This window comes from Meles meles, chromosome 4 (assembly GCF_922984935.1).
Source record: "Meles meles chromosome 4, mMelMel3.1 paternal haplotype, whole genome shotgun sequence".
NCBI lineage: Eukaryota > Metazoa > Chordata > Mammalia > Carnivora > Mustelidae > Meles > Meles meles.
In genome coordinates this window covers 26,571,286-26,598,243 of record NC_060069.1, presented here as the reverse complement: position 1 = coordinate 26,598,243, position 26,958 = coordinate 26,571,286, and the positions used below count along the sequence as shown (strand labels likewise).

Sequence of the window (26,958 nt, the reverse complement as noted above, 5' to 3'; positions counted from 1 at the left end):
TAAGGGCAGAGCCTGCAAAACAGAGGTTTTAAGGGTGTCCAAACTTACAACCTTCCACATTAAGACACGGAGGATCGGCCTCACTCTGACCTTGTGTCACCCAACCAGGTAGTGGCTGAACTGGGCGAGGGGCTCAGGGCTGCTCAGGACCAATCCTGAGTCCTCACACAGAAGTATAAAATCACACTTCCCATGAGATCATGTAGACTGATTTCCCAACTTCTACAAGCCACCCAAATGAAGTTCGGAAGTTCACACAGACAGAAGTCCTGTCCCAGGGCCAGCTGTGTACCCGGACTGGACTGAAGATCTCCTTTCATCTTTACAGCAGCCCCAAGAGAGGTGTTCAGTATCCCCTTAACTTTACTGACGCAGAAGTTGAGGCTCAGAGAGTGTCACCCACAAGTCACGCTACCCACTAGACACCAGCAGTTCTGACCCAGGTCTGTTTCCAGCGCCCACACTTCTGCTCCTTTACATTTGCCCTGGTACAGAGTAGCGTCTTGTGTTGAAAATGCATGCGGTGGGGCACCTGGGTGGCTCAGTGGATTAAGCCGTTGCCTTCGGCTCAGGTCATGGTCTCAGGGTCCTGGGATCGAGCCCCGCATCCGGCTCTCTGCTCCACAGGGAGCCTGCTTCCTCCTCTCTCTCTGCCTGCCTCTCTGTCTACTTGTGATCTCTGTCAAATAAATAAAATCTTTAAAAAAAAAAAAAAGAAAAGAAAATGCATGCGGAACACCTATCAGGTATAGACACTGCTGGGCACGGGGGATACAGGGCGTGAGGCACACGAGTCCGCACCCTCATGGACCCTGGAGATGGGGAAATGGAGACAGAATGAAGCTGTTCCAGCAAGCTCACAGAGAAAAGTAACCGCGCCATGGTGACCAAAGTGGCTAAGCAGATGACACCGTGACACTCAGGTCAGGGAGAGCTGGGAGCAAGTGCAGCTGGGCTGAACTCTGAACCCCAAGGGCTGAGAGGCCCTCACCTATGGGAGGACTGGGGAGCCTTCAAGGCCCTGGAGCCAAGGTGCAGAACAGGTGGGGCCAGGAGATTATCTTCTGCTCAAACCTGGAGCCAACATTGCCACTGGGAGGAGGAGGAGGAGGGGCTGGGAGGGGAGAGGTCAAGGAAGGAAAAGGGAGTAACAAAGAGAGAGAGGGAAGACGGAGAGAGGGAGGGAACAGGGAAGAGGAAGGAAGAGAATAGGATGGCAGGGCAGGGTGGGGAAAACAAAGAGAAGAAGAGGGGGCCATGCCCGAAAGGGGTGGGTAGGCTTGCTGGGCCGTGAGGCCCCGTGTTTGTTGCTGTTTTTACTGAAGTATAGTTGACATATAACATTGTGTACGTTTAAGATGTACACCTTGTTGATCTGATACATTTACATGCCTCAGTATGATTACATCCACACACACTACTCTCAGTATCTTACCAATGTTAACTAGATGTTTCATTTTTTTAAGGAGGAGAGAAAGAAAAAGGAGGGGGGCAAGGGAGGGGGAGAGAGACTTTTTTTTTTTTTTTTTTAAGGAGAGAGAGAAAGAGAAGAGGGGGGCAACAAAAGAGGAAGGGGACAGAGAGAGAGAGACAGAGAATCTTAAGCAGGCTCCAAGCCCAGCATGGAGCCTGATGGGAGGGAGGCTTGATCTCACTACCCCGAGCTCATCACCTGAGCTGAAAATCAAGAGACAGATGTTCAGTCAATTTACCAGGTGCCTCTATTACCTCCATTTTTTACATGAAGAACCTGAAGGCTAGAGAGCACACAGGTGGTTGGTCTAAGACAGAGAGTCACAACCCAGCCTGCGTGTCTTCAACACTCTGCTCTCCCTTCCTGTGTCCCAGCTGGAGGGACACTCACCTGCTGGAGATCCTAACCTCCAGCGTGACATACCTCCACACCCCAGCCCCCTTGGCATTCCCATCAAGCCAGCCACGAACCCGACAGAATTCTGGCAGTCCACGCTCCTCCTCCACAGAACACAGAATCTTTCTGGGCCAGAAAGAACCCTACAGTACCTCCTTTTTATGGAGTAGACGAAGTCCCAGTGAGGGAACTTTGCAAGGGTTCAGCCAGATTTTCTACATTCCATGCCCCAGTCTCTTCCAGCGCTCATCCAACTATGGAACCAAGGGAAGAGGGTGGTCAATTCTGTTTCAAGTAACATCTACTTTTTTACTCAAACAAGCAATACACGAATGACGAAAAGACAATTATGAACAATCTCACCACCCAGGGAGAACCGCTGTTAGCATTTTCTGTAACTCTTTGCGTTAAAGGGCTTTTAAAGTACAATCAAATGCCGAAGTCTTAGATGCAAATGTGAAAAATAAAGTATTTTAAATAGAGATTCCACTCGGTGAATGTTTATTTGATCTCTGGATCGGGAAGCTTCCTCAGCTTAAAATCAAAGGAAGAAACCACAGAGGGGGAAAAGATCAATGTGTACAACTTCACAGAGAAAAGGATGGGGAGAAGCTGAAAAAAGCCTTTTTCCATCTACCAGAATTCAAAGGGCAGAAGACAAAGCTGGTGATAGAATGTTACATTTCACAAAAAACAGGATGCAAAATTGTACATGCCACATTAACATGCAATTAATAAAAGACATACCACCTCCCACCCCTTAGGATGGTTAACTACAGGGAAAAAACAAAATGAAAAACCCCAGACAAAACTGGAAAATAATGAGTGCCAGTGAGGCTGGGCAGAAATTGGACCCCTTGGGTACTGCTGGAGGGCACAGAACATGGTGCAGCTGTCATGGAAAGCAATACGGTGGCTGGCCAAATAAACTAAAAATAGAATTACCATAGGATCTGACGATTCCACATCAGGGTATGGACCCCCAAGAAGGGAAAGCAGGGACTCAGATCAGTCAGAGCAGCATGACAGAAGTCCCCCCTTGTCTTCCTTTTCCAGTTGCCATGTTTTCCTCTATCACTACCCCTCCCCCTCAAATGCTACATCCCAACCCCTGTGCCAGTCACCTCACTTCACCTCATGATGTGGGCAGCTGATCATTTCACGTCATCGCAAGAAAGGGGAGTACAGTACAATTAGGTATTTTGAGAGCGATGGAGCATATTGCCATAACTTTTAATATAGCATATTGTTATTAACTGTTCTTAGTTATTACTGTTCATCTCTTAGTGTGCTTAATCAAACTTTATCACATGTACGTATGTGTAGGAAAAAACACAGTATAAGGTTTCCCATACTATCCACAATTGCAGGCATCCACTGGGCGTTCTGGAACGTATCCCCAGTGGGCAAGGGGGACCATTGTATTCACAAGAGACAAAAGGTGGAAGAAACCCAAATGTCCATTGAAGGATGAATAAATAAACAAAATGTACTATATAAACACAATGAAATATTATTCAGCCTTAAAAGGGAAGGACATTCTGACACAAACTAGCTACACCACAGATGAACCTTAAGGACATTATGCTAAGTCAAGTGAGCCAGATACAAGACAAATACTGTGATTCTACTCATAGGAGGTACTTCTATGTGCTCTCTCTTGTTGGAATCCAGCCACCAAATGGAGAAGTGCCAACTAGCCTGCAGACGAATGACACACACTCAGTCCTCTCAAGGTCACTCCTCTCAGCCTGGCAGAAGCCTGCCCACTGCTAGACACACACAGAAGATGTCGTCTAGGACCAAGAGTCCAACCAACCCATTACCGGACCTCAGCCTTACGAGTGAGCCCAGGCTAGACCAGCAGAAGACCCTCCCATCTTAGTTCAGACTGCTGATCCCCAGAATCATGAACTAGTAAGTGACTACTGTTTAAAGCCATTAAGTTTTGGTATCACTAAGCATGGAGATGAGGGATGAAGGGAAGAGAAGGGAGGCCTGGCTGGTGTGGACCCCCAAAACAACTTTCCACCAGCAACCATTGAGAGACCTGGAGACACTATTTGGCTTGCCACAGAGAAGACGGAGCAGACATGAGACTTCTCTAGCCAATGGGGTATCTTAGAAGAGAATGGGCTCAGCCAGGCAGCACGGAGATTAAGGGGTGGAAGTTGGACTGAGATTTTTCACTTAGATATAAGGTTTTTCTAACAATTAATCTGCTAGATTAATTTTAGGACTATCAGTTGCCTTAAAAATAGTAAACTATGATCATCTGCCATGTGTAGAGGAGGAGGGAAGCCTGTTCCAGAGGGAAGTGACAATTTTCAAGACATTTCAATGTGATCTTTTTTCTTTCTCTCTCTCTCTTTTTAAGGTTTTTATGTAATTTCTACGCCCAACACAGGGCTTGAACTCACAACCCAAGATCAAGAGTCACATGTTCCACCAACTGAGCAAGCCAGGCGCCCCTCCATCTGATTTTTAAGGGAAATATTGTTATACTAGACTTTTGTTGGGAGGGTAAGACAGAAGATATTCAAGTATTTCTGTGACGATAATATTTGTCTGCAGGTCTAAGTATGCTTCTCAATGAAAATGACGAGAATTTATAGAAACAAGGCCCTTGGAGATAGAAGGATCTGGGCTTCCACTCCAAGGATTAACCACTGACCTTGAAATGTTTTCCCTCCATCTCCCTCTTGTCATGCAAATCGGGATGAACAATAGTACTGCCATAGGCAAGTTAGGAGGCTTAATGAAGTAATGCACCTACCTGACACTCAAATAAAAAAAGTGACAGCCCCCCCTCCCAGGGAGGACAGGTCAGAGAATGGTAATGGTGGTGATGAAAGGCTCAAGGAGGAGAACAGGGAGCTGCTGACTCACCCCTACAAAAGCAGCCATGGTTTGTATACAGACCTTCCTCAGCTTATGATGGGGTTATGTCCCATTTGACCCATCATTAAGTTTCAAATATCCTAAAATGCATTTAGTTCCTCTCACCTCCTGAACACCATAGCTCAGCCTAGCTTTACTGCAACTTGCCCAGAACACTTACATAAGCCTACAGTCATGCAAAATCATTGGACACAAAGCCTATTTCACATCCAAGTGTTGATGAGCTCAGGTAATTGACTGAATATTGCACTGAAAGTGACTAGCACAATGGCTGTCCCTGTACCACCTGTTCACCCCCGTGATCAGCGTCTGATCAGATGCTGCAGCCCCAGCCGGGCATCAGGGCGGAGAACCCACTGCATAGCCCCCAGCCCAGAAGAAGAGCCCAATTCACAATTCAGATTATGGTTCACACTCTCACCATCATTTCTGCACCATCATAAAGTCGAAAAGGTGTACGTCGAACCACTGTAAAGTTGGGGACCTTCTGTACGGAACGGGGGGCAGAGGTGATGGAAAGAGGCTAGAGTATCAGGGCTTCTTCTGGGTTTTAGTTGTATAAACTCTCGCTCTGGTTCACATGGGACTCTGGATCTTTTCCCAATTCAGCTCCCACCCATCCTATCATTCAATTCTCCCTCCGGCTCCCAAAGCAGAGGTACGTCAGTGGCACCTGCAGCCACGAAAGGGATTATTTCTGACCGCAGAGGAACTCATTTACAGGGGCTCAGAATGCTTCTGAGCACTGCCTGTGGGTATGTAGCAAGCAGCACCGTGGAAACTGAGGCGCACAAAAGGGTGACAGAGCTGTCTAAGGGCCCCAACGCTGCATTCAGAGCAAAAGAAAATGGGATTCGCCCACATCCAGCTCCGGTCATCAGTGTCAAGTAGGCCACAGCTCTCCCTGCCCTTCCGTCCAGCTGTGGGGTGATGGTGAAAACAAGGGCCAGAGAGAAACAACTCCCCCAACTCCTCCAGCTGCCTATCAGTTACACTGTCTTTCACCTCTCCCTCCTCTGCCTCTGCTTCTTCATCACACTCCAGCTGGATCCATTTGGTGACTTAATGACCACGCTGGTCAAGGTTGATCAAATATATACAATTAGCAGTAGCTGATGTCTACTGAGTGCTGGTCACTCTGTACTCTCCCCTGCACATGTCATTTCATCCTAACCAAAATCCTAGACAGTAGGTACCAGTATCATAACCAGTGATTCTTGAAGGAGCAGTTTGCTCAAGGCCTTATGAAAACAGAGGACCAGGACTGAAATCCAAGCAGTGGGAACCCAGCCCCTCCTGCACTACCCCGCCTCCAAACGCGTTCCGGAGCTTGGACATATGCTCCCTACCACAGGGATTTGGTTGTAAACACAGCCCTGAGGCTTCAGTGCTAGAACTGGATCTTGCCCTGTGTCTGGGTCATTTCCCCAAAGTTTGGGTAATGAAACTTTGTTTCATATTTAGAGGAACTTCGGAAGACTCATGTTTGTTTTTTCTTGTTTTTCTGAGTTCCCACGGCCATGAAAAGCCAGGCAGGCCAGGAAGCACCTCCCTGCACCCCAGGAGAGGGCAGCATGGTGGGACTCAGCAGGATACATGAGGGCCACCTTTGGCCTCCTCTCTGACTTGTCTGTAGGAAATGAAGTGCCGAAGAGCATGACAAGGGCAGGTTATACAACAACTTGACTTTAACCCCCATGTCACTCCAGGCTGAAACTCCTGGCCAAGTCAGCTAGATGCATTATCTATACTGCAATTATTAAGCATTTTCATGGGGGAGGGCACTCAAATGAGAGCACAGGGCCACCTTTTAGTTTTGGGTTTAGATGTGACAACACCTTTATTGACACAGCCACGCTCAGCTACTTCAAAGTCCCAAGTTTAAACATTGCTTAAGCAACTTCACATTCTTGAATGAAGGACCAAATCTGGAAGGGCAGGTTCATCTCTAGACAGTATTTCAAAATTAGCAGAAGGCCAATGTCCTGTAAGGAAAAATCTGTCCCACCTTCAGGAAGTATGAGTCAGCAAGAGTAGCCTCAGTGGTCATTCTGATGCAGGTGGTCTCTGGACCACATTTTAAGCAACACTAAAAGGTAACGTCTAACTAACCCTGTGACAGGTATTTCATTCCACTTTCCATTTCTTCTGAATTTATCTTCCATTTCATCTCAGCCCTGAAGGTAAATTCCTTATAGGCAGGGATTCTGTACCACTGTGCCTAGATCAGGGAAATGCCTGCTGACCAGAGCTGAACAACCCCCCAAGCCCTAGGAAGCCTCTCCATGCTGTTTTCATTTCCCAAATTTCTGAAATCTCTCTGGGGAGGTCGTGATCCTCTCTCTAGGACTTGAGTGCGAGCAACAATGTTCCTGTCTGCTCCCATAATTAATGGAGCTGGGCAGGCAGCCCAAACCATCAGGATGGCACATTTCTCAATTGCTGTGCTCTAAGGTCACTAGCCAAGCTCTACTCCATTTCCTTGGGCTGGAGTGGGCCAAGAAAACCCAGTCAAGTACATCAGAGTGAAGCCGTGGGAAGGCAGCCAAATCCCATTGGAGTGGGGGCAGGAGTTTACTTCACTACTCCTGCTCCAGGCCCAAATCCAGCATGGCAATGCCATGCTCCTTCTGCATCTTGCAAATCAGGAAAAGGCTCTGTCATCTATGGGTCTGTGTCCTCTTACAGAAGAGAAAACTAATGTTGAAAGAACACGTGCTAAAGGAGTACTTTTCCAGTCCCAGGGCCAACAGTAATCTCATTCAAGTGACCTTGGGATCAAAACTGGCAAAGCCAATCTGGAAGTCCACATGAAGCTTTGCAGCAGATAGGTACCACCTCCACTAAATGTGTACAATGTTCTGTGGCTGGCCAAGAAAAGAAGTTTACAGAAAAGTACGTAATATTCTAGTATTTGCAGGGCAGAGAGGGAAAGCAATATATGTAAGCATTTGCTGGCATCTGATGGAATTCCTTCAGAAAGGCCAGAAGAAACTGAGTGATTACTGGTTTTCCTCCAGGTGATATCCGGCGTGGCAAGTGTTGAATGTCAGATATTTCATTGCTTTATGGGGGGGTGGGGGGCTTCTGGTTTTTTAATGTGATTACCTACCTAATTGAATTACACTTTTTAAGATCAATTTTCAAACATTCATTTTAATTTTTACTTAGCAATATGCCAGGCCCTAGGGTAGTTGGTTGTTCTTAAGAACTGGGTAACAAAAAAGAGTGGAACAGATAATGAGGTAAATCATTACCTTGCCTGCTGGGGATGGGGGTGTGGCACAGGGAGAGGCCAGTGGCCTTCTGGGTTGGAAAAGTGGAGAACCAGATAAGATTTAACCCGATTAAGATTTCCTCCAGGAACTTTTTCGGCCACGTCAAAGAGTAGGACAAAGTAAGACAAGTATTAGGCCCATTCCTAGTGGGGCAGCTCTCCACGAAGCCTGAACTGTGATGAGTGTCCGGCCACAGAAAAACACAAGCTAAAAGGATACAACTCTGAACTATTCTATACCAGTCCTTCGGATGTGCGAAGAAAGTGCACAACAATGGGGAAATGACCGAAAATATCAGAGGCTATTATTATATTCCACTTCCTCCCACCCACCTGGCCCCATTTTCCTCTACACTCACGCAACACGCCAGAGTAGCAAAGTTTGATACTGGGCACTAAAAGGGCTGACATTTACAAAGTGCTCAGAAGAGCGCCTGTCACAAAGTGCTTGTATAAATGTCAGAAGTCAAAGCCCAGAGGAGACCGAAGCCTCGCAACCGCCCTCCAGAGAATTCCCAACGCCCCTGGACTACTGCGTGAGACGGGCCCGTTGGAACTTGGATTTTCTTATCTACATAATCTTCCTACGATGCAGGACTATCAGAGGTGGTGCGCGAAACCTGCACTTGGAAGGGCAGCGCCGGTCCCGTCCACCACCTGGGTGGCAAGAGCCCTTTAGCCGTTCTTTGCTTCGGTTTCCTCAATACCGAAACGACGGCAAAAATGCTCGAGTCTCCACCGATTGCTCGACCCAGGCGATCCACCCAGCACCGAGAACGCTCTTAGAATGGTGCGCAAAACACCCGGGCGTGGCGAGCAGGTGGCCTCCGTGCGCCCGCCTCGCGGTGAGCGCAGACAGGTGCCCGCGGACGCGCAGTACCCTCTCGCCTTGCTGCCCTCCGGCACGCGGGCCCAGGGCCTCCCGGGCCAGTGTCTCGGCGCGGCCTCCCCGGTGCGCGGTGCCCAGCCCAGCCGCGAGGCCACCCGCCCCGCCTCCCTGCGCGCGGTGCCCGGTGCCCACGCTGCGGAGGGGACGCGCGGCCCTAGCCCGCCCGGGAGAGGGGCTTCCTGGAGGCGGAGCCCGCGCCGCCGGCCCGCCGCCGCTCACCAGTTCCCCGAGCCCACGATGCACACTTTCAGCGGCGCCGCTGCCATGGCCAGGATGGAACACACCAGCCCGACCCGTGCCTCCCCAGCCGGCAGCCGGCCTGCCTCCGCGCGCACCGCTTAGCCCACAGCAGCTCGCGGGGGCCCCGCCCCTCCCGCCTCTCCGCCAATGGCCGCGACCACCGCCGCCCGGGCGCCCCGGGCCCCAGCTGACAGCCTGGGAGGACCCGCCCCGCCACTCCCGAGAACCACTGCGCAAGCCTGAGCCTGGCTGGCCGCGGGGCCCGGCTCCTGCGCCGGCCCGCCCCTGCCCGAGGCATGCCGGGACTTGTAGTCCGCTCCCCGCCGCCCCAGCCGCCGCGCGCCCTTGAATTGCTGCTGCGGCCGCGCCATGTGCACCCGCGGGTGGTTGCGCAGCTGCTCTCTCTTAGCGCCCGGGCTGCACCGCTGTCCCCGCGGAACAGGCCTGCTCCGGCTGGTCGTGGTGCCCGTTCCCACTCGCGCCCTTCTCCCCACGCGGGAAGAGCTGCCACACTGCAGTCTGGAGCCGGGAGAGGATCTCAGGTTGACTCTGGAGTCGACTCGACTTGGGCTGAAGCTGAAAGTACCCGCACCTGCCTTTTCAGCCTCTGCGTCATTTGTGGAAACAGGACAGTCTGGTACCCCTTGAACCTCGTGGTGAATTTGTGTTTTCCGAAGCATTCTGGACGTAGCTGGACAGTACCTGAGCTTCGGGGTGGACACTTTCGAGTCAGTCAGGAGAGACCTGGACGCCAGCGGCATCGCACTACCTCCCCTCCCCGCTCCCCTTGCCTCCCCGTTGTCTTTGTCCAGGGCGCCTGGAGAGTTTGTGGTGCGGACGCTAGAGACTGTGCTTCTTCTTCCTGACAAATAGAACATTATTCATTCTGAGTGTCACTTTCCACCAGGCACCGTGCTAGACACCGTGGGAAGAAGACAAAGTGGCTTAGGACAGTGGATCTCAAATTCTGCTGCATATGAGTCCCTGGAGTTTTTAAAAATCCCCAGGCCCAGCACCACCCTGGATCATCAGAGTCTCCTGGAGACACAAACAGAGTTTTTTTTAAGTTCAGGAGGTGATTTCCAAAGGCAGTTAAAGATGAGCACCAAAAAGCTACAACAGCAGTAGTGACTGGCGGAAGAAACAAATGCTCTGATTCCTAGAAAAATACTAGGTCTATTTGTCTGATGTTCAGAGGATTAACAATTATTTTAGTTTTCATCTTTACATTGTAGGAAAGATTTATCCGTAATACTTAAGCTAAATGCTTAAAGGAGTGAATGAGACAGATTTTCTCTATTCCTTCACCGATGGTTCGCTCTCACTTCTTTGCACTAATGGAAAGACATCTAGGCAGGAAGATGATGTGAAAGATGGACTTTTCAAGCTTTATCTGTTTTTTGTTGTTAGGAAATTTTTTTTTAAAGATTTTATTTATTTGAGAGAGAGGGAGAGAGTGAGAGAGCATGAGAGTGAGATGAGGGGCAGAGGGATAAGCAGAGTCCCCACTGGGCAGGAAGCCTGATGTGGACTTGATCCCGGGATAATGATCTGAGCTTAAGGCAGAGGCTTAACGGACTGAGCCACCCAGACACCCAGAAAATTTTTTCCCTAGAAAATGAGGTTGTCAGGGGGCCCCAGGGTGGCTTAGTACGTTAAGCCTCTGCCTTCGGCTCAGGTCATGATCTGGGGTCCTGGAATCGAGCCCCACATCAGGCTCTCTGCTTGGAGCCTGCTTCCCTCTCTCTCTCTGCCTGCCTCTCTGCCTACATGTGATCTCTGTCTGTCAAATAAATAAATAAAATCTTTAAAAAAAAAATGAGGTTGTCAGATTAAATAATGAATTTATGGACTTAGGGAGTATCTGAATATTGCAAAGATTTATCCCAAGTGATACAGTTTTTGCCTTTGCCTGAAAGTTTTGTACCTCATCTGGAAACTCCTGATCTCCAGTGTGACAAGGACACCTGCATGGTAATGAGCTGTTGGCGATTCTGTGGACATACCCCACAAAGCATTATCACACAGTGTTTACTGATCACCCAATATGCACAACACGTTGTGCCAGAGCATAGTAAGTTATCGATTCTTTTATAGATTGGTTACAAGGATTAAGACAAAAACAAAGTAGGTGAAACCCATGAACATCATGTTGAGAGAACAATGCAAAGTGGAAGAGATGGCATGCAGTATAATTCCTTGTCTGTTACTACAGAAACAAGCAAAATTAAATATATCAATAGGGATATACCCACGTGGAATAAAACTGTGAAGGAAAACAAGGGAAAGATAAACAAAAAGCAGGATTGTGGTTATGGTGGAGGGGAGGGTTGGTTATTCTTTGTAACATTTGCCTGTGTTATAAACATGTTTTAGTATATATGTAATGAAAATCATAGGAGCGAAGAGAAGGGACAGTACAGAAGACTGAGGAAAGCCGATTTTTCGGGAGCTGGTCTTCTGACCTGCTTCTGGTCATCTAAGATGGCAACACTGACATTGTTGGCCTTCTTGGTGTCACCTTCCCTAACAGGAGGGAGCAGCCTGGAAGGCTGGAGTTAGCCTGTCTCATTGGGCCAGGGCTGACACTTCGAGGACCTGGAGAAGCCGCAGTTTGTATATGATTTTGTACAGGGAAGCATGCAATGTGTCTGAGAACATGGCTAGGCTACACAGGTATCATGGTAAAAACTGGCTGCACAGCTGCAAGAAGCCAGGCAGCACTTTGGAAACAGCCCGGAAAAGTCCTCAGCTAGGTCACTGAGTTCATGAAATACACTTTTTATTTTCTGCATTACAGGAGGCAATGGCAACAGTATTGCCAAACTCCTCTATGTAACTAGACTCTCCTTTAGCTCCAGGTAACATTTTCCACAGTTCTGTTAAGCCCTCCCCACCAACGTCCTACCCTCCCGCAGGCCTTTCTGACGGCCGCCCCCTGCCAGGACCCACAGCCAAAGCAGATGCTGTGTGGCAGCCACCTCCCACTTGTGGGCAGCAAAATCTGCTCCGGTTATCACTTGTTGCATAACAATCCGCCCCCGAACTTAGATGTAAAACAACCACGTTCAATTATTCAGCCCCAGAATCAGCAGCTTAGGCCAGTCCCAGAGAGGAGGGGTCTCCCCAGCCCGGGGAAGAAAGTTCCACAGGGCTGGAGGATCCACTTCCAAGATGGCCCATTCATAGGGCTGGCTAGTTGCTGATGACTGCTGGCTGGGAGCCTTAGCTATGGGCTGCAGTCTGGCAGGCCTGAGTCTTCTCTTTGTGGGCCTCTCCAGAAGCAGCTTCCCCATTGTCTGGGTTCCACCAGCAAGCATCCGGAGAGAAACGAAAAGGAAATCAACGGTTTCTTAAGATCTGAACCCCCCAAATTATCACAGCATCACTTCTGTCATGATCTTTTGGTCAAGACAACACAGGGCCCAAATTCTAGGGGGAAGGGATATATAATGAATTCTTACAGTTAAACCAGATTTTAGAATGTTACTAAAATCGTAAGAGAAAATATCATTTACGGTATTGTATGTATATTTATTGAAAAAAATCCATGTGTAAGTGGACCTGCTCTGTTCCAACCCATGCATTTTTTCCAATAAATACAGTACAGTACTATAAATGTATTTCCTCTTCCTTATGATTTTCTTAGTAACATTTTCCTTTACTTTGTTGTAAGAATACAGTGTATAATACGTATTTAATACAAAATATGTTAATTGACTGTTTATGTTATTAGTAAGGCTTCTAGTCAACTAGGCTATTAGTAATGAAGTTTGGAGGGAGTCAAAAGGTATATAAGAATTTTCAATTATGGGGGGTGGTTAGTACCTGCAACACCTGCCTTTTTCAAGGGCCAAGTGCATATATTCATATTACAAGTGAGGAAATTGAGGGCGCCTGGGTGGCTCAGTGGTTTAAGCTGCTGCCTTCGGCTCAGGTCATGATCTCAGGGTCCTGGAATCGAGTCCCACATCGGGCTCTCTGCTTGGCAGGGAGCCTGCTTCCCTCTCACTCTCTCTGCCTGCCTCTCTGCCTACCTGTGATCTCTCTCTGTCAAATAAATAAATAAAATCTTTAAAAAAAAAAAAAAACAAGTGAGGAAATTGAGGTACAGACTCAAAAAGAAGGACTTTATAAATGACCTATGGGGAGTCAGGGCCCGGCTTTTTGGATTCCATATCTTATACTCATCCGATTATGCATTCATCCAACACATATTTACTAAGCACCTACTATGTGCCAGTCACTGTGCTGGGTCCCAGGGATTAAATATTAGACAAGGAAGTCAACGTCCCCACTTTTTTTTAAATTTAAATTTTATTTTATTTATTATATTTTTTAAAAATTTTATTCTCTAAAAAAAATTTTATTTATTTGAGAGAGGGACACAGAGTGCTCATGATCAGGCAGAAGGGGCAGAAGGAGAAGCAGACTCCCCACTGAGCAGGGAGCCTGGCACAGGACTCCATCCCAGGACCCTGACATCATGACTTGAGCAGAAGGCAGACTCTTAACCAGCTGAGCCACCTAGGCGCCCTTGGGTCCTTTCCCTCTTAGGTGCTTAAACTTAAAAGGAGGAGCGCCTGGGTGGCTCAGTATTTAAGCATCTGCCTTCGCCTCAGGTCATGATCCCAGAGTCCTGGGATCAAGCCCCGCATCAGGCTCCGTGCTTGGCAGGAAGCTGCTTCTCCCTCTCCCTGCTTGTGTTCCCTCTCTCGCTGTGCCTCTCTCTGTCAAAGAAATAAAATCTTTTAAAAAATAATAAATTTAAAAGGAGATAGAGACCAATGGCCAGATAATTACCCTAGGGTGTGGTAAATGCTACTGGTTTACTCTGGCAGCCTAGAAACAAACAAACAAACAAACAAAAAAACCTGTCCCAGATTATGAGTTTCTGGGAAGGCTTCCCAGATAAAGTAAGATCTCTATGAAAGTCTGAAGGAAAAGGTAATGTCAGCAAGGTGAGGAGACAGGAGTGCACAAGTGAGATCTTTTAGGTAGAGGGAACAGCCTAGGCAAAGACTCAGAGACCAGAGAGAATGAAATGTGCAGAAACTAAAAGAAATTCAGTATGGATCGGGGGGGAGAATGAATCAGGCCTGTGTCATAGGAAGAATCCTCAGATGAATTCATTCACAGGAGGAGGGCCAGGAGGCAGAGGCCAGGGAAGAGCCTGCTGTGGTATTTATTCTATATGAGAAGTGACAGTGGGTTAGACAGGATGAAGACCAGTGTGGTGGTGATGGCAAGGGGAGAAGTGGGTCAAACTGAGACATACCTAGGAAAAAGAAAAATGAGACTTACTACTTTCTTGAAAGAGGAAGGCACCTAGGATGACTCTAGCTTTCAGACTTGGGCAAATGAATGAACGTAATTTGCTGAAACAGGGAAAGAGGACTAGATCTGGAGAGAAGGATGATGAGCTCTGAGCAAATTAAGCTTAATAGGGGTGCCTGGCTGGTTCAGTCATTGCAGCGTGCAACTCTTCATCTCAGGGTTGTGAGTGCAAACCCCATGTTGGGCGTAGAGATTAGTTAAAAATAAAATCTTTTTTAAAAAAAGTTAAGCTTGAGGAATTCATTTGGAATTCAGGTTCATTTCAGGGAAGCATTTGGATATGTTGATCTGAAATAGAAGTGATTACAACTCATCAACACATATATAGAAAGTCTAGTGGTCAGTGCTTAGAACAACGCCAGGCACCAAGCAGATACTCAGTAAATGTTTGTTGAATGAAAGTGATTGAGATCACTCAGATGAGTCAAGTAATAAAGGAAGACAAACCAGAAAAGGACTCTGAAATATACTTAATAGTCAAGAGAAGGTCCAAAGAAGGGGAGCCTGAGAAGATAAGAAAAGAGCAGCAAGAAGGTAAAGTATGGTATTGCAGTTTCCAAAAGAAGATAGCATTTGAGAAGGAAGGATGTTCATGGGAGGGGTTGAGAGTGGCCAAGTAAGATAAAGCTGGAGAAAGGAGGCTCCTGGCAGAGACCTTGAGTATGGTTGTGCAGGTAGTGCACTGCATGATGCCAGTGAGCACAAGGAACTGTGGACATTGCAGATGGGTATGCAAAACATGACCATTTTCTGACAGATGAAACCAAGTGCCTTGAAGGAGGGGCACATTTTTCCAGGTCACACAAAGGTATTTTATGGGTTAACCACCACTGTCATTGTTGGTAACCCTGGTGAGAATAGTTTAACTTCAGTTTTTCCAAGTATAAACCCAGCTTGCAGCGGGTGGAAGTATAAATGGAAGGCAAAGAAGTGGAGCATGAGAGTACATAGACAATGTTTTTTAAAAGTTGGCTAATGACAAGATAAGGGATGGACATACAGGAAGAGAAAGCCAAAACTACAGAGAAATGGGAAGAATTCCTAAGGTTTGGGGGTTCTGTTGTTGTTTTTGTTTTTATTTTGTTTCGTTTTATGAGTAAAGGCTAGAACAGTTTATGTGGAAGAGGCTAGAACATGTTGAAAACTCCTCTGAAGGAGCCAGTGGAGAGGGAGAGATTGAAAATACAGGACAGAGAATGAGAGGGAGAGTAAGAAAGTGAGAAAGGTATTAGCCTTACGTTAGATGAGCCTCTCTGAGGAGGGGACCCTGAATGAATCAAAGGAGCCATTCATGGGAAGATAGATAGAAAAGCATTGCAGAAAGAAGGAATAGCCAGTGTAAAGGCCCTGAGGCACTAAATAACCTGTGTTTTTGAGGAAACAAAAACTATATAATACAGTGAACAAATGTGAGATGAGAGAATTTCAGTCATAAAATGCAATCAGGCCAGGTTAAATTGTCCATAGTTACAAGAAAAAAAGCTTTTTTTCCCACTAACCAAATCTGAGTGAACACAAGCATCAAAATAAATAAGAACACTGTATGGAACCAGAAAAGACCCTGAATAGCCAGAGGAATGTTGAGAAGGAAAAGAAAAGTTGGCGGTATCACAATTCCAGACTTCAAGCTCTATTACAAAGCTGTCATCATCAAGACAGTATGGTACTGGCCCAAAACAGACACATAGATCAATGGAACAGAACAGAGTGCCCAGAAATGGACTCTCAACCCCACGGTCAACTAATCTACGACAAAGCAGGAAAAAAATGTCCAATGGAAAAAAAGATAATCTCTTCAACAAATGGTGTTGGGAAATTGGACAGCCACATGCAGAAGAATGAAACTGGACTATTTCCTTACACCACACACAAAAATAGGCTCAAAATGGATGAAAGACCTCAGTGTGAAACAGGAGTCCATCAAAATCCTTCAGGAGAACACAGGCAGCAACCTCTTTAGACCTCAGCCACAGCAACTTCTTCCTAGACACATCACTAAAGGCAAGGGAAACAAGGGCAAAAATAAAGTATTAAGACTTCGTCAAGATAAAAAAAAAAACAAAACTTTTACACAGGAAAGGAGTTAACAGAACCAAAAGACAACTGACAGAATGGGAGAAGATATTTGTAAAGGATATATCAGTTGAAGGGCTAGTGTCCAAAACCTGTAAAGAACTGATCAAACTCAGGGGTGCCTGGGTGGCTCAGTGGTTAAGCCTCTGCCTTTGGCTCAGGTCATGATCCCAGGGTCCTGGGATCGAGCCCCACATCAGGCTCTCTGCTCAGCAGGGAGCCTGCCTCCCCCTTTCTCTCTGCCTGTCTCTCTGCCTACTTGTGATCTCTGTCAAATAAATAAATAAAATCTTAAAAAAAAAAAAAGAACTTATCAAACTCAACACCCAAAGAACAAAAAAATCCAATCAAGAAATGGGCAGAAGACATGAACAGATAGTTCTGCAAAGAAGACATCCAAATGGCCAGGTGCTCCATATCACTTGGCATCAGGGAAATACAAATTAAAACCACAGTGAGATACCACCTCACACCAGTCAGAATGGCTAAAATTAACAAGTCAGGAAACAACAGATATTGGCCAGGATGTGGAGAAAGGGGAACCCTCCTACACTGTTGGTGGGAAGGCCAGCTGGTACAGCTTTTCTGGAAAACAGTATGGGCATTCCTCAAAAAGTTGAAAATAGAGCTGCCCTACAACCTAGCAATTGCACTACTGGATATTTACCCCAAAGACACAAATATAGCAATCCGAAGGGGCATGTGCACCTGAATGTTTATAGCAGCAATGTCCACAACAGCCAAACTGTGGAAAGAGCCTAGATGTCCATCAACAGATGAATGGATAAAGATGTGGTGTGGTATTTTTATACACACACACACACACACACACACACACACAGGACTGTTTTGCAGCCATCAAAAAATGGAATCTTGCCATTTGCAATGACATGGATGGAATAAGAGGGTATTATGCTAAGCGTGATAACTCAGTCAGAGAAAGATAATTATCATATGATCTCACTGATAAGTGGAATTTGAGAAACAAGGCAGAGGATCATAGGGGAAGAGAGGAAAAAAAATGAAACAAGGTGAAATCAGAGAGGGAGGCAAACCATAAGAGACTCTTAATCTCAGGAAACAAACTGAGGGTTGCTGGAGTGGAGGGGAGTGGGAGAGATGGGGTTGCTGGTGACGGACATTGGGGAGGGTATGTGCTATAGTGAGTGCTGTAAATTGTGTAAGACTGATGAAACACAGACCTGTACCCCTGAAACTAATAATACATTATTTTAATTTAATTTAATTTTAATTTTATAAAATTAAAAAGATAAATAGTAACAGTAATAGACTTAAACACTTTGAATAAAATAAAATAAAAATTAATGAGTCTAGGATAATTTAAAGAAATAAGCAAATGAATAAGGCAGAAATAAAAGTTCTTGCTTACAGTAGAATGCCAACTAAAAATATATATATAGAAGAAATGACAGTCCTACACAATCATCACTGAATGTTAAAATAGGGGTAAAAGTTTGACGAGGGTAGGATATAAGTTTCAAAGTCTCCACAAAAATTATGTAGAAAGGATAAAAGAATAACCTTGTGGTGAGGTGCTTGGGTGGCTCAGTCGGTTAAGTGTCTGCCTTAGGCTCAGGTCATGATCCCAAGGGTCCAGGGATTGAGTCCCACATCAGGCTCCTTGCTCATCGGGGAGTCTGCTTCTTCCTCTGCCTGCTGTTCCCCCTGCTCGTGTGTTCTCTCTTGCACACTGTCTAACAAATAAATAAATAAAATCTTAAAAAAAATGAAGAAGAACTTTATGGTAGAGAAAACTAGCTGACAACAACGTCAACAGTGATGGGTCAAAATAACACATATGTCTTCCTTAGCTGGAATGAGAAAGCATTCATTTAAGATTGACTTCTTGACACTGTTATGCTGTAAATAAACAAACAAAAAAAAAATTGACTTCTTGAAAAAATTATTTAGAAATAGTTCCCAGACTTTGGGATTTCATGGATTAAAAAATTTTTACTTGTTTTGATGTCTGACAGAGAATTGCCAATTTTTAAATTTTTCCATATAAGCACATAAACTATTGTCATGTACTGTTCCCACTACATTTCATCTTATTTAATGACATTATTCCTACTGTTTTAACTAAATAAATATATATTTTTTGAAAAACTAATGAATTCACATGGTTCAAAATCTGGAAGGATTAGAGGAGGATGTAGTGAAATTCTCTCCTGCCTTTTCCATTGGCGCCCCAGCTCCCTCCTTTGAGAAAACCCTTGTAATCAGTGCCTTGGGCATCCTTCCAAGAATCTTCCACAAATAGACAAGTGTGTTTTTCTTCCCCATCTTTTAATATCTTATACATTGTCCCATTACTTGTTTTCCTAGTTAACATTAACTCATATTAAAAACATCTGTCGGGGCACCTGGGTGGCTCAGTGGATTAAGCCTCTGCCTTCAGCTCAAGTCAAGCCCCACATCAGGCTCTCTGCTCAGTGGGGAGCCTGCTTCCTCCCTCTCTCTGCCTGACTCTCTGCCTACTTGTGATCTCAAATAAATAAGTCAAAAAAACAAGTAAATAAGTAAATCTTATCAAATAAATAAGTAAATAAGTAAAATCTTTAAAAAATCTGTCAAATCTGAACAATTGAATGTATGTAATGAAAACTTCAAATGCAAAATGAAAAGAATAAATGTAGCTTTTTAGAAAACTCTCTGAAGTCTCTATTTTTCTCATTACTTTGTGGCACTGAAAACTTTTTCACAAGTATTGGTTAAATTAATTCCTCCCAATTCCAGGGCAGACTTCTGCTTGAGCCGCCCCGGAGAGGCGTTTTATCTGCTCTGTCCTCCCAGTGCGTGTTTCACCATTTTGCTTCCTAATTACACGATGTACAATCCCCAGTGGTGACGTTTGTTCTCGGTACAACTGGCTTCATATCAAATTGCCCATCTTCAATGTTGCTATTGAAAGTCTAATGAAAAATTACAGATTTTTGGCTGAAAGAAACAATGCCTCATTCTGTAAACTTATATGGTCTTTTATCTCAGTTACCTGGGGAATAGAGACGTAATGGATGAAAGGCAGATTTGACTGCTTGCAAGAACCAAATAGAGCCCCAGACATTGAGCAGTAGCAGGAGTCAATTGTAATCTGTTCATATCAAGGTTTATTTAATTATCCAAGGTATCTGGGCACCAGGTTTTGTCTACCAACTGCATCTTTTCATGAGTCCCTTAGATTGGGAGCGTGTAAGGATCTGTTGCTTCTTTTAAAATCACACTGCTCTAACCTACCTTTAGTTTAGGTGCCGGTTCTTCGCCAAGCACTATCATTGTTGATTATATCTGGGGTACCAGCTAAGTTGGGTCACTTGGAGAGCTTGGGAGTTTTAAAGATGAAATTACTAACACTTAGTATTATACCTGACCAAAGAAAGGCAGAGGTATTTATTCCATTTCTACTTGATTGGAAATCAAATATCAACCTGCACTTGTTTCTGGATTTGAGTCATCTTCATTTGCTTATTCAACAGGTATTTCCTGAACTCCTCCATGTGCCAGAGCTGAGGATAGGACGTCAAATAAAAGAAACCAGGTTTACAGCCCAGAAGAGAGGTCAGATAAAGAAACCACTATCTTCTATGGAGTCCCTCCCGTTGGTCTGATAAGAGAGAGGGAACTCTTGGAACACAGGGGAGCTACACCAACTTGAGCACAGGATGCCAGGTAAGACTTTTTGTGGAAGAAGGAAGATTGAGTACCGATTAAATAGGGGAGTGTTTGAGGCAGAGAAAACAGCATACATGAAGACATAAAGGCAAAAGTAAAATAGCCATTGGTTCCTCTGAATATCTGAAAATTCGGTAAACAGAGGACAGATCAACAGGTAAAGACAGATGAGGCCAACAGGTGGGCGGGGCCAGATAATGGAGAGTTCTGTTATAGGGGTTTGGATTTAATTTTGGAGGCAATGGGAGAATATTGAAATGTTAGGCCAAGTGATGTGGTTGTATTTGTCTTTTAAAAGATCACTCTGGCTGGGTAGTTCAGTCAGTTAAGCATCCAGTTCTTGATTTTTGGCTCAGGTCATGATCTTAGGGTCATGAGATCAAGACCTATGTCTGGCTCTGTGTTCAGTGGGGATCCTGCTTGAGATTCTTTCCCTCCCTCTGTCCCTCACCCCTCACCCCCGCTCTCTCTCTAAAGTAAATAAATAAATCTTTAAAAGAAGATAAAAGGTCACTCTGATTGAAGCAAAGAGAATGTCCTTGAAGGGGCAAAACTGGAAACAAGAACAGTGAGCCCACGAGCTGTTCGATGCGGGCCGCAGAGATGGGGAAAAGTGGCCCAGGTAACGGTAGAACCGACATCCCTGGTATTTGAAGAAATGCAGGGTCAGGAAGCAGGAAGAGTTAAGACTTCCAGATTTCTGACTCAGACAACTGGGTAGTGGTGGTGGTAGATGGGAAGTATTCAGAGGCAGAAGTTGCCTTTCGTGGCAAAAGCAAAATTAACCTCTGGCTTTTCTAGCTGTCCTCTTTCCTAGGCTATGAAATCAGATGCCAATCTTTGTGTTACATTTTATGCCAAATAGTATTTAAGATTGACAAAAGCGACCTGCAAGTATAAAAGATGTGATTCAATTTGTAAAGATTGGCCCTTTGGAACAGTTTTTAAATTTCCACGCAAATATCATTTCCCAATGCAAGACTAAGGTGGATAAAGCTTAGCCCTCAACATATCACTTTGTAAGATGCTTAACATGGTCACTCTCCATGTTTTTTTTCCTCTTATTTTTAAAAAATCAACGTAATATATAGTCATAGTTTTAAAATGGTATGGTACTAAATGATGCCAAGCGGGAAGCAATCACCTTCCTCCTCAGCTTCCAGTTCCTAGAAATAATCACTTTCTTTTTTTTTTTTTTAAGATTTTATTCATTTATTTGACAGACAGAAATCACAAGTAGGCATAGAGGCAGGCAGAGAGAGAGGAGGAAGCAGGGAGCCTGCTGAGCAGAGAGCCCGATGCGGGGCTTGATCCCAGAACCCTGGGATCATGACCTGAGCCGAAGGCAGAGGCTTTAACCCACTGAGCCACCCAGGCACCCCGAAATAACCACTTTCAACTCTTTTGCTATTTCATCTATTTACTTCCACATTTCTAAATAATGTATTTATGCTAGTACTTCTTGTTTAACCAAAGTTTGAATAAGGAGCGCCTCAGTGGCTACATCAGTTAAGCCTCTGCCTTCGGCTCAGGTCATGACCCCAGGGTCCTGGGATGAGCCCCGCATCCGTCCCTGCTCAGTGGGGAGCCTGCTTCCCCCTCTCCCTCTGCCCCCCTGCTCCCGTACTCTCTCTCACGCGCGCACTCTCTCTCCTCTTACTCTCTCTCTCTCAAATAAATAAATAAAAATCCTTTTAAAAAAATAAAGTGTTTGGGGCGCCTGGGTGGCTCAGTGGGTTAAGCCACTGCCTTCAGCTCAGGTCATGATCTCAGGGTCCTGGGATCCAGTCCCGCATCCGGCTCTCTGCTCAGCAGGGAGCCTGCCTCTCTCTCTCTCTCTCTCTCTCTCTGCCTGCTTCTCTGTCTACTTGTGATCTCTCTCTGTCAAATAACTAAACTGAAATCTTTAAAAAAATAAAAAAATAAAGTGTTTGAAAATAAAGTGTTTGAATAAGTAGTGCATTCATATGGTTCGAGAACAAAACACCAAAGGATATACGGTAACGAGCACCTCTCCTACGCCTTTGTCCCATCCTTCTAGTCCTTCCTAACTCCGCTTCTCCTCAGGTGACCACTGTCATTAGTCTTCTGTGCATATCAACATATAAGAGAAGAACAAGATGGGTTTCAAGGTATATTTACCTTCTCTGCCTTTTTCTTTTTTCCATACAAAAAGTGGTGCAGAATCCTCTATCAGTCATGATAAAGTAGGACACGTTGCAGGAATAAATAATCCAGACATCCAAGCGGCTTCTTTCTCATTCGTATTCCATGGCCATCATAGGTTATTTTACCTTGTCCTCACCCGGAACTGCAAACCAACAGAGCCTCTCCCATCTGGAGCACCATGCTTGCAAGGTCAAGGGCAAGAAGATGACAAATTGCTCACTGGCCCCTAAAGCCTTCCTCCCAGAGGCGACACATATCATTTCTGCTCCCATTCATTGACCAAAGCATGTCGCGCGGACCTGGCCGTTTAAAGGGGGTAGGGAAGTGCACACTTACCACCACCCAGGAATCAGAGCCAGACACACTGCTGAAACAGCCCTGATGATTCCCTCCTATATGTACTGTTCTGTCTATTGCGTTTTTCAGCTAAGAAATATTTCATGAATCATGCCACTTGAGTAAACAGAGCATCTTTACTTTTTTTTTTTTTTAGGCAAATGGACATTTGCCTTATTTCCAATATTTCCATTCAGATGTTATTTTGCACGTATGTAAGTGTATCTCTAGGATAAATTCCCATAAGTGGTACTGCTGGGTCAAAGAGTACACACCTTTGGGGGCACCCAGTAGCTCAGTGGGTTAAGTGTCTGACTCTTGATTTCAGCTCAGGTCATGATCTCAGGGTTGTGGGATGGAGCCCCATGTTGAGCCCTGCTTTGGGCTCTTGCTCAACAGTGAGATGGCTTCAGATTGTCTCTCTTCCTCTCTCTTCCTCTCACTCCCCCATTTTGTGCTCATTCTCTCTCTCTCTCTCTCTCAAATAAAATCTTAAAGAGTACATGCCCTTGTAATTTTGATAGGCGTGGCCAAATTGTCCTCCACAATGGTCTAGCCAATGTACAGTCCTCCCAGCAACGTGGGCCAACGCCTACCTCCCCAAAGCCTTGCTGAGTGTGTGTATTACCACACTTTGGGGATTTCACCAGTCTGATAGGTCAAAATATTCTTTTTTTTTTTTTTAAAGATTTTATTTATTTATTTGACAGAGAGAGATCACAAGCAGGCAGAGAGAGAGGAGGAAGCAGGCTCCCCGCCAAGCAGAGTGCCCGATGTGGGACTCGATCCCAGGACCCTGAGATCATGACCTGAGCCGAAGGCAGCGGCCTAACCCACTGAGCCACCCAGGCGCCCAGGTCAAAATATTCTTATTTAATTTTTATATTGCATTTCTCCTTTTATGAATGAGGTTTTCTGCTATTTCTTGATTTTTATAATTCATCTATCTTATAATAACAAAGGAGGATTTACTTCATTAATACTATCCCCAAACCCCCCAAACATGCATGGCTTCCTCCCCTACCTCCTCTCTGTTCCATAGTTATGTCATGGTTTGGGGTCCATTTGGTAATCGGTTTGCCTTATTATAACATGTAAACATAATTAGCTATTGCTTCAAGAAGCTTATTATAATCAGATTTCCTCTCATGTACTCTCCCCACGACCACCCCCCACTACACCTGGACTTAATAATTGCTTTGTTATTGTTGTTTTTTAACTCACATATTTTTTCCCTTACTAATTCTCGAAGTGTTTCTCGTTTGCTTCGTTGGATCAAGTATGTTCCTATCGTTAGTTTTTCCCAAGTATGAAACATAATAGATAATTTATTGACTCCATTTTTTTCCTGGTGATTCCTTTCCCACAGCCGTGAGTCTTTCACACCTTCCTACCTGTTCTTGGATTCCATGTCTTCCTTTTTCTTGGATTACTTCTTATTTAAGTAGAGCACATCATTCAGTAACTCCCAGAAAGTTCTGTTTTTCTCTCTTTAATACCTTTGTTATAACCTCACCTTTGATATTTAGATTTAAAAAAAATTTTTTAAAGTAATCTCTACACCCAACATGGGGCTCAAACTCATATCCCTGAGATCAAGAGTAACACATTCCACTGACTGAGCCAGCCACGTGCCACCAGTGTGACATTCTTTTTTTTTTAAAGGTTTTATTTATATGACACAGAGATAAAGAGCACAAGTAGGCAGAGCAGCAGCCAGAGGGAGAGGGAGAAGCAGTCTCTCCACTGAGCAGAGAGCCCGATGTGGGGGCTCGATCCCAGGACCCTGGGATAATGACCTGAGCCGAAGGCAGGTGATTAACCGACTGAGCCACCCAGGCGCCCCACTAGTGTGACATTTTTGAGTAAAGATCATTTTCCTTCCAAATTATGGAAACGTTGCTCTGTAGGTTATTAGCATCCAGTGATGTAAAGAAATATGATTCAGTTCTTAATCTATTTGGTGACGAGGCTTCTGTTAGTCCTCCAGCACCCATTCTCCTCTTTTCCTTTGGTGAAATCATGTCTAACTTTCAGGCTGGTCATTACACTTCCCAGACTTCCTTGTAGGGCTTTCTGGACAGGGGACCAGGTTCTGGCCAGTAGAGTGTGAGTTGAAACTGTTTTATATTTCAGGTTATAACCTAGGAAGAATCAGCCCACTTTCACTTTTCCCTCTTCCCCATGGTGGGGTGTAGATGTACATGATGGAGGGAGTTGGAGTGTAGACATGATGGAGGGAGGTAAACAAATTTGAACTTGAACTCAGAACTGGAAGCGGGATGTTGGGGATTCCTGAGCTGGCCGTCCAGCCCTCGACTCTCCCTCTGAGCGATGATGGGAGTTAGCAATTTATTTCTACCTGGAGTATGGCACTCCATTTGTTATCTGTGTTAAAATGCCTTAGAGTCTCCCCTGATACATTGTTCCTTTCTATATGACCTGTTTTTCTCCCTCCACCCTGAAAATTTTGGGATTCTCTTTTTATAACCAAGGTCCTGAAATTTCATCATTATAACACTGCCATGGGCCTTTCTAAATTCACTGGTGCAGTTTCAATCAGCATTATTGTGTTTCTCAGTTCTATGAATTTTTTTGTCTCATTGCTTCAAGAAGTAGTTTTTTCGCATCTTATCTGTAGTTTCTTTCTGAAAGTTCTCTCATGTACCATTTGTCATTCCTCATTTCCGTCTGCCTGCCCGCTGAATCTCTGTACTTTATCTTTCAACTCCTCTTGGTGTTTTGTTTTGTTTCTGTGTTGTTTTCACCTTCTAAGAATTCTTCCTCGTTATTCTCTTTAACTCTTTGAAGGTATGAAGCACAGAGTGTTTTCCTTCAATTTGTTGTTGCTTTTACTTCATGTTCATTGTGTTGTCTCTCATGTTGGAGGCTTTTTCAGAAGTTTGTGGTGTGTTCATATTGAAGAGTGAGGCAGCTGTAGGTGAATTGGCAAGACTCGGCCACAGAGGGTGACTGGGAGGCAAATGGTTTTTTTGGGGAGGCCCTCCCAAATGTCAGTTTCCTGATAACTTTTCTCCAGAGCGTATTAATTTCTCAAGAGGAAAGTTCTATAGTTTCCTGGTGGAGGCAGGGGGTGGGGCGGGAAACATATACCTCACCCTCAAAGTTGGAGGAAGGAGGGAAATCATGACCACACTGCAAACTAGCTTTCATTTGTAAAGGTGTTATTCATCCACTTTAGTGAGTCAAGGATTATAGCATATGCATGTTCTAACAAATGTGTGTTTATTCATTTAACTAATATTTATGAAAAGTCCTCCACTGTGTGTGTGAGAGAGAGAGAGAGAGAGAGAGAGAGAGAGAGAGACTGGGGGAGAGAGAGAAAGAGATACTGGGAAGACAAAATTGAGAAAAACCACTGCTTTGGCTTATACCAGATGTGATCGCAATGTCTGTCTGGGTAATGACTACTGTAATGAGGACGGCAGAGAGGCACCAGGACAGCGCTAGGCAGGGAGTTCATTTTTATTTCATGGGGAAGGGGAAGGAGTCGGGTGGGGATGGACTCTATTCCTTTCTATTCACAGATACAGGTTCCTTTCCTGCTTGCCCCCACCCCCAAAACAGATCTACCAATGATATAGACTAATGTGCTTTGATAAAACCTTTGATGTGCCAATATCCTGAGAAATGGGAGACTGTTGGTCATTCATATCTCAGTATTAATGACTTTACCCAGGTAATCACTTACACTGAACTTAGCTATGGAATGTCAAAGGGTAAGAAATAAAGATCTCTAGATGCCAACCGAAGAGAAAGCTCAATGTATCTGCTTGCCCAGAAAGAATTATGTCACCGAGGTCTGAGTCCAGTGGGTCTCAGAGCATAAAGGGCTGGACAGAGGGGCCTCTGAGTGGCTCAGTCAGTTAAGCATCTGACTCTTGATTTTAGCCCACGTCATGATCTCAGGGTCTTGAGTTCAAGTACCACTTTGGGGTCCACACTGGGTGTGGAGCCTACTTAAGAAAAGAAAGCCTCGGGGCACCTGGGTGGCTCAGTGGGTTAAGCCTCTGCCTTCGGCTCCGGTCATGATCTCAGGGTCCTGGGACTGAGCCCCGCATTGGGCTCTCTGCTCTCAGGGAGCCTGCTTCCCCCTCTTTCTCTGCCTGCCTCTCTGCCTACTTGTGATCTCTCCCTCTCAGTCAAATAAAT

General features: G+C 45.2%; 1 protein-coding gene across 2 annotated transcripts in view; it reads right to left on the bottom strand.

Moving 5' to 3' along the window:
- GPD1L (glycerol-3-phosphate dehydrogenase 1 like) overlaps positions 1 to 9,314 on the bottom strand; it is a 62,062-nt gene extending 52,748 nt beyond the window's left edge. The window contains exon 1 of one of the 2 annotated variants that reach the window (XM_046001510.1): positions 9,157 to 9,314. In XM_046001510.1, the coding sequence (XP_045857466.1) occupies positions 9,157 to 9,203 (47 nt within the window). In that variant the 5' untranslated portion in view covers positions 9,204 to 9,314. The remainder of the gene's footprint in view (positions 1 to 9,156) is intronic. The other variant, XM_046001511.1, reaches the window with a different exon arrangement.
- Between the last annotated feature and the right edge of the window lie 17,644 nt (positions 9,315 to 26,958).